This window comes from Atractosteus spatula, chromosome 13 (assembly GCF_055471065.1).
Source record: "Atractosteus spatula isolate fAtrSpa1 chromosome 13, fAtrSpa1.hap1, whole genome shotgun sequence".
In the NCBI taxonomy this organism is placed as follows: Eukaryota; Metazoa; Chordata; class Actinopteri; order Semionotiformes; family Lepisosteidae; genus Atractosteus; species Atractosteus spatula.
Window position 1 is genome coordinate 31,178,644 of NC_142718.1, and position 13,481 is coordinate 31,192,124.

At 39.9% G+C, this 13,481-nt stretch overlaps 1 protein-coding gene across 12 annotated transcripts in view; it reads right to left on the reverse strand.

Moving 5' to 3' along the window:
• pkp4 (plakophilin 4) overlaps nucleotides 1-13,481 on the reverse strand; it is an 87,618-nt gene that overhangs the window by 35,873 nt on the left and 38,264 nt on the right. For all 12 annotated transcript variants that reach the window (XM_088930112.1, XM_088930111.1, XM_088930119.1 and 9 more), the window contains one exon: nucleotides 3,060-3,172. In XM_088930112.1, the coding sequence (XP_088786238.1) occupies nucleotides 3,060-3,172 (113 nt within the window). The remainder of the gene's footprint in view (nucleotides 1-3,059; nucleotides 3,173-13,481) is intronic.

The window sequence follows — 13,481 nt, forward strand, 5'->3', positions numbered from 1 at the left end:
TGTAAAAAAATGTAGTGGCCTCATCACACATTTACTTTGGTGCTGCTTCCATGCTCAGTAAGATGAGCTATTGTGCTGAACAGTTTGCACAACAGTCTGGCAGCTGCATTCATTCATACCCAAATGCTGTGTCTAGTTTCCTTTTCTACCCAAACTTTTAAGGTGATGGAACAACTGTGTGCCCTTTACATAACATTGCTGAATGCGATACCCCAAGAGGAATATGCCCTAGCATCCACAAGACGCCCTTCTGTCCCTTAAACTATGCCAGTCTGCAGCTGCAGAAAAAGCAAGAAAGGTCACTCAAGGCTGGTAGAGGATTCCTTTAATAATTATGTCTGGCTGACAGAAGGACATGGTTAATTGCAATTGCCTATACTGAAAAGTATTTCAATTAGACTTGCAATTACCATTAATGAAAAAGGTGATTAAATTACTTGGATATTAAATGCTGAAAATTCTAAATTCCCTTAATTCCTCATTTCAGTTCATTAAGTGAAAAAACATAAGTGGCCCCATATTTCTGCAATGTAAAAATAAGTTTGAAGACTCTGGAAAATTTAAATCATGTTTTATTTCATTTTTCAATCTAAGACCTTGATTTTAGAGACGTTTTCTTCACTTCAACCCACCAACTTTGCCACCTACCCATCAGCTATCCCTAAAATATACACAAAACTCCTTTACATCTGTCTCAGCAAAGGACAAGTGCCTCAAACAATTCTAATTTGAGTGTGAGGATTCACATACTTTCAACACTTTTCCTTACAAACTGTGAACATGGAAATTTTCAATATTTAAATTGCCAGTTACTCATTAAAATAAAGTTATCACACCACAAAATTTGACATTTCTAACAGTTTACCAAAAATGCACTGAAATACGAAAAAAATACTTTGCCAAAGAACATTATAATCCCATTTAACTTGAAATCCTGACCGACAGGTAGTGACTGCAATTGACAGTGTAGGTGGGAACCTGAAATGTTAAACTTCAGAAATAAAATTTCAGCTAGTTAGTAGCTACTGTACCATTATACAAGATTACTTCACTGTGCAATGAGGTACCACTGTACCAGCAGCAACTGGGAATTAGCTTGATGGACTAACATCCCATTTAAGGGGAGTCTTGTACTCTCAGCTTGCATAATTCTACAGTATCTGGGATAAGCCCTAGAACTATAAGCTCCTTAGATTCTTGAAGGACTTACCTATATATAAACACTACATACTGTACATGTAACTCCATTGTATTGCATACTGAGCAGTATTAAAAACATAAATGCTTGTTTGTTCCAGTACTAATTTGTTGCATTTTAGTGCTTCTACGTACATTTCTAATGTGCATTTAAACTGCCCCACTGTTTTACTATTGCGCTAACCTGTATCACATTTTTGTAGTCTATGAACATTGCTCTGGATAAATAGCAAGCTGCTAAGTATCTGCTAAGCTAAAACAAAAATGATTTTTTCTCAGGGATACCTCTGAGGAAGAAATAGATAAGGATAATTTTAAATGTGAAGCATTTTGTAACAGCAACATACTATCGATTTGGAGCCCATTGCCTTTCTGAGGCATTTCAGAACTTTCCTCACAGCCCTTTTGATTAATGGGAAGGAAATGATTCTATATTCCCTACCAAATGAACCACAGCATTTTTCATTTCTTCTGAAATAAATCTCACGTAGAACAACCAAACTCATTCCACCACAGAAAGGGGGTATAACTGCAAGCCAGGCCTCCAGAGAGGACAAACAGGAAAGCCCAAGAACTAACCACCCAACCTGCGTTTCAAGCTTGTGGTCTAAATTCTTAATTGCTTTTGCTCCATTACTCCAGGTCTATGCATTCAGCTTTCATTCCATTTTCATTTTTGCTGAAAGTTGCAAAAGCTAAAAAGGAACACATTCATAATAGCTTTCGAAAGGTGTTTTTATTCTGGAAAGCAACATAGTAGATTGCAAGAAATAAATGACAATGAGCTGTGTCAAGCTCCTATACAAAACCTCATAAACCTTATTCCAATTAAGTTGGCAGATCTATAGTAACAATAGCAATCTGAAGGCTCAACATCCAAATTTGGCTTTCAAAAGCAGCAACAAAAGATTAAGCAATCAAGCTTAGTGATTCACATAATCCTACATAACCAGAGCCATCACCCAAAAAGCAAAAGTGCTAATTAGTTGGTTACTTCAGACTCTGTCTGATCCAGAGATACGGATTTCAATTTTAATTCTGCAAACCACTGACAAATCTTTTCCACCACCTGACATGACTTGCTCATCTTAAGGGCTGAAATTTCACTTCTGGGAAAAAAAATCCACCCAAATATTTGAGTTACATGGTGAAATGGTGAAATCTTCAAAAGTATACTCACTTAGCGTTTCTAAAAAAATTCTAACACGTTTTCCATAGAAAAAACTCCATGTCTTTACTCAATGAGACCCTTATGGCAGATGTGGCAACAACACCTTTTTCCACTTATAAGAATACTATCCTGATGGACTGGCTCTTTGGGCACGTAGCAAAAATGACCTGAGCATTGCAAAGCTATTACTGGTCCTTGAAACCTGCAGTATGAAACATGCAGCATTATGTCATCGCAGTCAGTATATTTTACATCAACCAAGCAGAGGAAAATAAAAATGGAAAAAAAGACACCAGGGGAGTCTGAGGAAAAGGACTCGAAACCACATTACTGACAGCAGGGGGGAAAAAAAGCACAGCAATTCAAAATTAATGTTTCTTAATATGAATTAATGGAGCTTCAATTTGACAGATTTTTTGTACAGAGAGGAATCAATGAAGCATGGAAAAGAAAGGAGACTCCCTGTACAGAGGGAGGAAAAAACATTCAGTAACTACCAGGGCTGCTTCTACAGTTGCATAAAAAATATGACATCATTACATGCCAATACTTTGGCAAATTAAGCATTGGCATTTTTCTGTGTATGTAAAAGGACAATGCTTTCTGACATGTTATTATGGCTGCTTTGGCGAGTGAGCTGAGATTTCTCTTCGGTTTCTACTAGGAGTATAGGATAATAACTGGCCTGTACCTGACACTGGCAATGCTAGGCGACTCTGCCCCCAGTCGGCATCTTTCCAGCTGACTAGCAACAATCTGTCGTTCCACCTCCAACTCCCTGGTCAGGCGTTCAAACTGGAGCTCCTGTGACGGATGAGAAAGAGATAAGGAAGACGTGAGAAGTGTTACAACCACTGTTTGAGCCAAAACAAATCCACTGTTTTAGGAACATCAGCAAACTGTTAAAAGTCTCATGTTATACTGCCAGGCTTAACACCGGTTAAGCGGTGTCATTTTTAAAGAGAAGCACAAAAGCAACATTGATGTATCACTTTAACTTCCCTTCTACTTGTTTTTTTTTTCTCAGAAAGTTGACAGGTAGCATCCCCTTCCCTCCCCCTACAAAGACACAGCTCTTGCTACTGGAAGACAGTATTACAAGAAATCCCTCACATCGGCCTAAGTAAAAAAAAATTAACCTTGCTTTCTCAGTTTTTCAGGGGCTAAATGCAACAGAGCTGCATCTTCATCCCAATTATCCTGCATGTAAACCTTTCAGCTCAGAATGCCGGTCTTCCAGTTTCCTCCAGCACTGCAGCATGTCACATACAGTAGCTTAAGCACTCACCTTCTCTAATTATGCCTATGACTGAGCCACAATGATCTAGCTTTGCATTCCCCTGTGTGCATCTTCTGTCAGCACTTTCACTCGAGCCTTCCATCGAAACAGGCTTTCTAAGGCTTCTTCAAATTCCCCGATTTTTAGGCTGACATGCTTGTGCCTTTCCAGCACTGATCTCAACCTTTCAAAGTACAAGAAAAGCATTTCTGTCAAAGCTCCAGAGTCCGGGATTTGCTACATTACACGGCGCTGCTGCCCCTCCCCCCACACCTCTCACTCCACGGCTCCCATTCTACCAGAGCCAGTCATGTGCAACCTGGTGCAGAGAAGAGGAAGCAGAAAGCACTCCTCGCCTGAGATCTCTCTCCAAGGAAGTTATCTGGAGACATGTTGGAACAGGGAGTCATTTACTTTTCCTATTTCCTCAAGGGGCTCCTGTGCATGTAGCTCACAGCTCCCTGCTGCAGTCCTGGCAGTGCGAGGAAGACGAAGCACTCAAAAAAACACTTTTAAAACAGGACCAGGTAAATTATTGACTAATCTCCCTCACGTCCCACACACAACCCTTCTACAGCAGTCAACACCCCGAGTATTTCTGAATTCTCTTGAGCGCACACACACGGTCTTAAAGGTACCTTTACAGTCCTTGTAGAGGGGTTCTCCTTTGATAAATAAAATCAGAGTCAGAGGACAAAGAAAAGTTTCACACTCAATGAACATAAACACCAAAAATAAACTTTGCCAAGACAAAGAAATGAATGAAACTAAAGTTCAGAACGATTACAACCGGTAAACTCCAGGGTCTGAAAAATCTATAATTATCAAAAATAAAAGATTCTATTCCAAAGAATATATAATTGCTTTGGAAGCACTGTTTTCTTAGTCTTAAATTATTCTGCAAAACCCAGAAGGCTCCCACTCCTGTGGGGCTTTAACACTACATCTGACAAAGGTGTACAGTGTGTGTTCATCTTAATTGTTTTATTTAACAAAATTCATTTCATGCATCTGACATTTCCACTTTCAACACAAACGGAAGGGGAAAAATCTTATTTAAAAATCATAACTATCCTGCTGTGCTCCATTGTGCTTCTGAGTGGGGATGACAAAACGAGTTTATCGAAATGTCAGCGGCTATCGCCATGCTTCAAAACCATGAATCTGCACTGAGGATTACGAGTTCTGCCAGTGTGGTTATAAAGTGGACAGAATGATTGGAGCTGGCACTGTGCTCAACTGCACTCTGACGGGCACCCAGATGGCTTCATTGCACAAAACACTGCCTGCAAGTTCTTACATGTTATTTGACCCAAACGACTGGTGACGCAGATGCATTTAAGCATGGTGCCATCCGCTAAATCTTCCAATCACACTGTAGCACTTTTTTCTAAAGAAGGCATATGACAAAATACCATATTCTAAAAAGTGAGCATGAAAAATGGAGTCAATGGCCCTTTTGATACTGTTCACAATGATTTTTAAGGCATGTGGCTGTAAGTTGCCAGTATCTCAGAAAATAGGGCCATCAAAATCAACATAACACTGTGATTGTGATATTTTCTCCCAAGGAATTGTCTCAGCTCATTTTCTTCACTTAAACACCGAGAACAACCAAGATCCTCTGTAAAAGCAAACCAAAAGAAACCAGACAAAAGCAAAGACTTGCACTCGTATTGGATCTGAGATTTGTAATACACATAAAGAACCCCATGGTGAAGGACAGAGTTTTGCATGGGCACCAAAATTCAGAAAACACTTGAAAGATGCCTATTTGGTGGAGGAAGTGTTATAGATTCTAAAAATGTAGTTCTGTCACTGGTCAATGTTACACTATATTTGTGCAACACACAAGCAGCAAACGGGAAATAGTCACTGGACATTTTCAAGAGATATCCATAAAGAGATTCAAGATGGGAGCTGTGTCAGCATCTAAGTTGCAAAAGGAGCATGTAGAGGTTAATTCCATGATAACAAGGAGACAAAGATAAAAACAGGATCCTTCATCAGGTGCAACTTATTCAATTTCAAGACACCTGAAGAAGGCTCATTATCATTTTGGTCTCCTTGCTTTCTTCTTTCTACCTTTAATGCGGAATTAACTTCTATACCTCTGGCCGTTTTCCACCAGTTGATTATTTCATCAACCAATGCACTAATCAAGCTCCCAAGGCACTCTCTATACCCAGTAAACACAGGTCTAACCTCACCCAAGGAGAAAATCAGGCGCTCCAGTCTCTCCGCAACAGGGATGATATCATCATCAAACCAGCGGACAAAGGAGGCGCTGTTGTGGTGTGGCGTAAGGATCTACATATCTTTGAAGCCTCTAGACAACTAACTGACACTTCTGCCTACCTCCCTCTCCAACAGGACCCCACCACTGACTACCAAAAGGAAGTGGTATCCACCATTTCTCTTCTTATCAGCAGTAATGAGCTCCCCCAGGAAGCGAACCGGCTCATCATGGAACATCCGCAGGTATCTCAATTTCGACAAACCGGACACCCCTGGATGCCCCATCGTATCAGCATGTAACTGTCCAACTACTTACATCTCAGCCTTTCTCGACAGCCTCATGAGACCGCTGGTTGAAGATCTTCCCTCATACATCAAAGACACCAACCACGCGCTCCAACTTTTTAATGATTTCCAATTTCAGGGTACCGAATGCTACATTTTTACCATGGACATCACATTTCTGTACACTGTCATTCCCCATAATGACGGCCTTACAGCCCTCAAGCACATGCTGGACAAACACACAGTGCTTGATCCACCCACCCACACCCTGGTACGCCTTTCAGAATTGGTCCTCACACTGAACGCATTCTCTTTCAATAATCTTTTTTACCAACAGGTCAGTGGAGTTGGCATAGGCACCAGAATGGGACACAGCTATGCCAATATTTTTGTCGGCTGGGTAGAAGAACGCTTCTTCGCTTCCTACACTGGCTATGTCCCTGACCTCTAAAAACGATATATTGATGACTGCGTTGGTGCCGCCACATGCTCCAACGATCAGCTTGAGTTCTTCCTGGACCATTTCACCAACTTCCACCCGTCAAATATACGGTTAACATATCTTCCACTACTCTTCCGTTTCTAGACATCAACTTCTCCATCAACTACCCCCGACTGTCCACTTCAGTTTATTACAAACCCCACGGATTCACACAGCTACCTCCTGTACAGCTCATTTCACCCCAACCACACTAAAAACTCTCTTCCTTTTTCACAGTTCCTTAGGCTACGACGATTATGCAGCGACGACATCGACATCGAGAACCAAGCCCTCGAAATGTACTCCTTTTTCATCAATAGAGGATACCCCAGTGTGATTGACAGGGCCCTTGCCCGAGCCAAAAACACCCCCCGGACCATCAACCCGATCAGGAACTCCCGCCGTAACAACCGCATTCCTTTGGTGCTTCCTTACCACCCTAACACACTTCCTATCCCCAGGACCATTAACCACAACTTTTCCATCCTACAGGATGATCCCTCCATTGGGGCCCTCTTTTCTGATCGCCCTATCATCTCATATCGCCGACCACCTAATCTGCGTAACCTCCTTGTTCACAGCTCCCTTGACCGCCCTCAACAACCATCCACACCAGGCACTTTCCCTTGCAACAGAGCTCGCTGTATAACCTGCAAGTACACATCCACCACCACACTCATTCAAGGCCTATCAGGACAATTCCGGATCACCCAGACAGCATCTTGTACCTCCAGCAACCTTATTTACTGTATCTCTTGCAGTAAATGCCCAGCCATCTACATTGGAGAAACAGGAAGGAGACTCGGAGACCGCTTCAGAGAACACGTCAGGGCTGTGAAGATTAAAGATCTCTCCAAGCCCATTGTTTCTCATTTCACCTCTGACAGCCACGACCACTCTAATCTCTCCGTCTGTGTTCTCAAAGACGGTTTTCCGAACTCATACATCAGAAAGACCACCGAAACCAAAATTATTCTGCAGCTAGGATCACACATTCTCCCTTCTCTTAATGACAGACTACTGTTCTTTTAAATTTTCGCCATTCATTGGAAGTTTCATTTCACACCTCTCTGCACCCATTCTGACTTCACACCTCTTGATTGGCCTCTCTTTCTGTCCCCTGCTCCCGCCTCTCACTCCTCCTCCCTCCCAACCTTTGTTCTCCCGCTACTTTACCTTTGCCTACTGCCCTGTCTCTCTCACACCTGAAGAAGGCTCCACGGCCGAAACGTTGTGTTTCGCTTTCTTCTTTTTTTCAGCATGGAATAAACCTATTACTTGTTCCTTTGCAGCCTACGCATGCTGACGCAGCTACCCACCTTAACTTCTATCTACTTGTTCCTTGATATCCATAATCACAAGTAGGCTTTCTTAATTAAAAACAGTGCATAGTACTTTTAAGACAGCACAAAAAACAGGACAAATTCAAACTGTAATTCTCTCCATTGTGACTGACTTAACCCTATACATCAAAATTCAAAATCAAAATTTGTGAGCCATAAATAAGCACAGGGATCACAGACAGCAATGTAAAAAGCAGTAAAAAGGCTCTGTGGCATTAAGGCTTTTAAACATGGTGACGCCACCCCATGGGACCTCTGTAGTGCCGAATTCTCCTATGGCAAGAAACGGGTCTTTCGGTGCTGTATAATTCCTCATTACCTAGGGAGCAGTGCTGCAAGGCTCTAACCTCTGAAGCTGGAGTTGATCAAGTGGTCTTAACTATAAAGGCCTTACAAAGACCTCCTTACTTGTTAAGTTGCCGGATGATAATGATTCACTGCTTTTGCAGGTGTCATATAGGACCGGCATTTTTTTTCTTCTTCACATATGGTTTAAGCATAAATGTAACAATTTCAGTCGGAGGCCTTTTGTGATTAACCATACTCACATCTATCAGCTAAGTGTCAGCCCATGCACTCGCACAAAAAAATATAATGAACAGTCTTACAGCAAAAGCTATTTAAGCACAGTAAATATGCTAGGCACACAAACTATTCCACTCTGTCTATCCAGGACACTTCATGTTTCCGAAAATGACACACTGGTCATCAATCTAGAGAAAGTTACGTTATAGACTACCTAGGCAAAGCTAGCCAGAAGCAATGAAACAAAATGATCCATGTGGGAAGAAAAATTGAATAAATTAAATAGTTTACTACTTTTTCAGAAGTTAAAATAAGAATGAAGTGATAGCGCCGGTAGCAGTCAAGCAGTTGGTGGAAACTGTCAGTAACAGTAACTATTATGTTAAGCCTGCAGCCATAGAAGACAGACCCCTAAAATCACTGCTTCTACTGATGATACTTCACCAGAAACTCTTCCTACAGAGGAGCGAGAGGCTATCAGTGATTGAACTGAGGTTCACATATGGCCTTGTTCCCTATTGATGAGGGCTACAATGCTAAAGCAACGCATTCCCCCAGATCTCCTCCACTACAGTCTCAGATATTCCCAGAGGACCCACAACTTAAAATACAGGCACAGCAATTGACAATATTGGTAGTCTGTCTTGGTGTACGTCATTTGGCCAAATGCAAACAATCCTTGCATGGACATTAAAAACTCCATGTCGTTCACTGAAGTTGAATAACTGCACAGAATGCAAACTTCAGTTCCTCTGTGTTTCTCGCAGCCTAACAGGACACATTACCGTGCCCACTGGTAAAACACGAAGCTGAGAAACTCTGAAGTAAGGTAAGGTACAGAAACTCTGAATGTTTTTTTTGTAATTGAGAACTGCCAACTATTTCTACTATATTTTTCATGCCCACTTGATTCGGAACATTTTTTTTCACAGCACAGCTCACACCTACAAACTCTGCAGACTTGCAGGTTACAAAATGAGCAAGTGTTTGACAGACTCCACCAACCCATCCATTTGAGAGACCCTTTAACATGATTTAACACGTTACAGACAGCACAGTCCTTACCAGATTAGGTACACAGAAGGCCACAGGAGTTGCACTGTCACCGAGAACCGAGAGAGCCCTGGTTGACTATTCCCACCCCAAACTCATCCAATCATACACCACTGCTTGGGGACTTCCAGTCACTGTCAGCTAGTGACATCATCCAAACTTGAAACCATGACCACCATAATTTACTTGTGAAGCCACATGGGACATACCAAATATTTTTATGCAACCTTCAAAAAAGATCCTGAAATGGATAAAGGCGAAATAAAAAATCTATATTAGCTATATTATGTTAAGGAAATTTAGTTTGAATATCTGAATGCAGAAATTAATATTATTTAAATTATTAAAATAATATTAATATCAGTGCAGCAACATTTTAGAATTTGTAAATTCAGTGATGAAAAACCATATAAGGATGTGTTCAATACAAAATACAAAAAGCAGATGCTTTATGCAAAAGTGGTTTGATAGGAAAAATCAATCCCAAGAAAACCCATTTTGATGTCGACAAAGTAATGGTATTTGTTTCTTCCTAACTAACAACAGACCAGGCCTTACATATGATCTTACAAAGTCTATTTTATGCACCTGTGCACCATAAAACAGGCAAAGGCATCGCAATGCAGTTCAAAGTGCTTACTTTTACAGGGCTTTATAACCAGCAGAGTGGTGGTTGTTTCCCATCCTGTGGCTAAAATTCTTGTCCATCTGTTCCTCCTGCATCTGCTAGCACTGCAGATGGCAATAACGATGATGATAATGTCCTCAACCATCAGTCTTTTTAAGATCTTATAGTACACATTCCAAATCAACAGATTTCTATGTGTTCTAACACATTTTTAGCCTTCATATTGATAAAAGACAACACAGGCAAGCCTACATAAACCTTTATTTTAAGCAGATTTTAGTTTATATACACACTGAATAATATGTAAAGTGTTAAGTGAGTCTCTCCCCCCATACAGCAATACAGGTCAAAAACAAGAATGAACCAAGAGTAGAGTAAGGTAAAAGAAAAGACATCTTACTCTTATTTTTTCAGCGGCTCAATCTATACTTCATCTATCTTTAACATTGTAAAATTCAATATACTTGCACGCCAAATAAAGAGAAAAATGCTTTAATCAAGAGCCAAATGATAACTTCTGTTGTGAAGGGGGAAAAAAAATTGCAGCACCAATTACTGCACAAACAAATACTTCACACTGAGCACTCATTGTCCAATTTCATCCCAAAATCCCAAAGAAGCAGCACATATATAGCGGCATCAGAGGGAGACAATGCCAATCGACTGCCTGCTCCAAGAATTTTATCTGATCAGCTCAGTTATTGTGATGATCACAATGCCTTTCAAACTCAGGTCTGCCACCCTTTCTGACAATGATGCTGATTCAGATCCTGTTCAATTATAGGGAAAAACAATCAGATGACACATAATGCATATCTTTATCCATTTAATCTTGAATTACGCAACAGAGAGCTCTATAGATAGGATGCATAGCCCTCCAAATAGTGCCCACTCTTAAGATGCTTGGTCAGAAACTGAGAATGGTCCCGTTTCCCTTTAAAACATTCTGTTAGGATAAGAGAGGGATTTATTTAAACAAGAACATTTGGTAGGGCAATCCCATTGCCAAGTGATCACAGACTGACTGGGTAGCAAAATACCAGTTTAAGCATTCCTGACCACAGATCATTTGGCAGTACTGCAAATGATATAACAAGAATCAGAAGGGACAGGCTGTTCCAAATATTGAGTATATCAAAATGATCAGACAGGAGGATGCTGATTAATTCTCTAAATGAAATCTAAAATCATGACGCATCAATCTGCAGTTGGCTTCACTGGATTAAAGTAACTCTATGCCATTTTCTTGTTAATGTTTAATCAATGAAGCAGAGGGAAAAACTGCAGTAATAAATAAGCCGTCCCTCAGGGGTAGAGAGATTTCAGGATGCTTTTTCTTACTCCAGAATTCAACAACAAAACAGTGAAGTTAAATGTAACTCACCAAATGTAATTCTAAAATTATCCTGGGGATTACTTCACTGTATTACAGTAGGTTATTTCCTCACTTCCACAGACACGACAATACAAAATATCTTAATCATGCGAAAAGAAAAAAAAGCAATTAGCCATCAGAATCAAAAGATTAGGACTACAAAATGCCTAGATCGGTAATTAACTGAGAGTTTTATTTTTCAGAATTACAGCCAAAAGCAGAGGAAGTCAATAATAAGAATTACCAGTGTCATTTGCATATTATTCCCTTAGATTTGACTTTTGAGAATACATTAACAACAATTTTTTACACAAAATCTCCTCTCCCACGGCTTGGATTTTTTAAAGTATTACGAGCCAATTCCCCTGTAACTTTAGAAAATGTATTATGGAAATGTAGCTTAAATGCAACTGCAGCCAAGAAGCATCCAAATCTGGATTTAACATAAGTATCACCAACTGAGCATATTTATTCATTCTTCAACATTGTTGTTGAAATACTGGATCATTCTTGTCCTTTTTGTTCATAATTCAGGTTTTGGACATCACTAGCTTTTTAAAGTGGAGGGGGGGGAAAAAACAAGCATTAATAAGCAAGTAATACCAGATTTTTTTGGTTTTCAAGGTTAAACCTTAAGAAAAGCATTCTCTGCAATTTGAACTGTTAAGCAGGTTATTCATTTAGACATTTCAGCTGATGAGCTAGTGTAAACCAGTCTTACTAAGGGGTAATTTTATATATTTCAAAACCAAAACTGTTGAAATAGTTCAGTAGATTAGAATCCCTTTGGCACCAGTACCTTGAAATAGCCTGGTCAATACTCTAATCAATTATTACGAAAAAGACCAATCCCATCCTGCTTCCAAAGGAGAAACAGAAATAGATCCTCAATGCTTGCATCATAACCACTGAGGCAGCAAATTTCTTATTGCAGTGAAAATGACTGATCGCTCTGAAGAAGAAATGTAACGATAGAAGAAGATGCTGCACATTTTCTGTCTTGTCAACAGCATTTTTTTAGAAGAATGTGGCACTGTGCTGTTATGACCCATGACAGGAATCTTTCCATATACTACTTTCAAGAAGCAAAACTTGCCCCGGTCCCCAAAAGAATTGCGGCTGTAGACTTTATTCTTCATTTTCTTATTTTTACTGCATACGTCACAATGAGTGATGAACTAAAGCACATTATGAGACACCAGTGTACACTGATATGATAGCTGCACTGTAATTTATGGGTATGAGAGAAGAAATATCCTCATTTAAAAATGCTACTTAAACTCAAAGACAGCTCCCCACCCCACCCCTCAACAGAGGAATGAAAAATGAAAACAGATCCTCCAAATAGACAAAAAGGCGAAATAGATCAAAACCTTTTTAATCAGCTTCTTGAAACTAGTGTTACAATACTTAATGAGCAACTGTTTTAAATGAAGCAGTATACAACTTAAGTTTCAAGTGAAAACTCAGGACTTTTTGCCAAAATTAAAAATTGAGTAAGATTTTTCTCTACACATCATTTCAAAACATACACATTTTGACACTGAATTATTCATTTTGACATTGGTTCATTTATTCCAACATTTACTTTGATATTTACATTTCTATTTCCTACTTTCCTTTCATCTTGTGCTGTTTTTCTTTTCACCGTTTTTAACATTTGGCTGTAACAAAGACATACGTGCAAATTAAAGGGGGTGACATCACTTACGCCACCAAATTCAATTCTTCGGTACACTCTGCTCAGACCGTAAAAGTCACACTGTTAGAAATGTATTAATGTGCCTACAAGAGATTTGGAATGCAGTATCTTTTGCATTTTCCTCAATCTTAAATGAGGAATGGGGTCTAGCTTTTCTACTGGGATTATGGCTTGATCCCAACCTGCACTACTGTCAATGAGTAA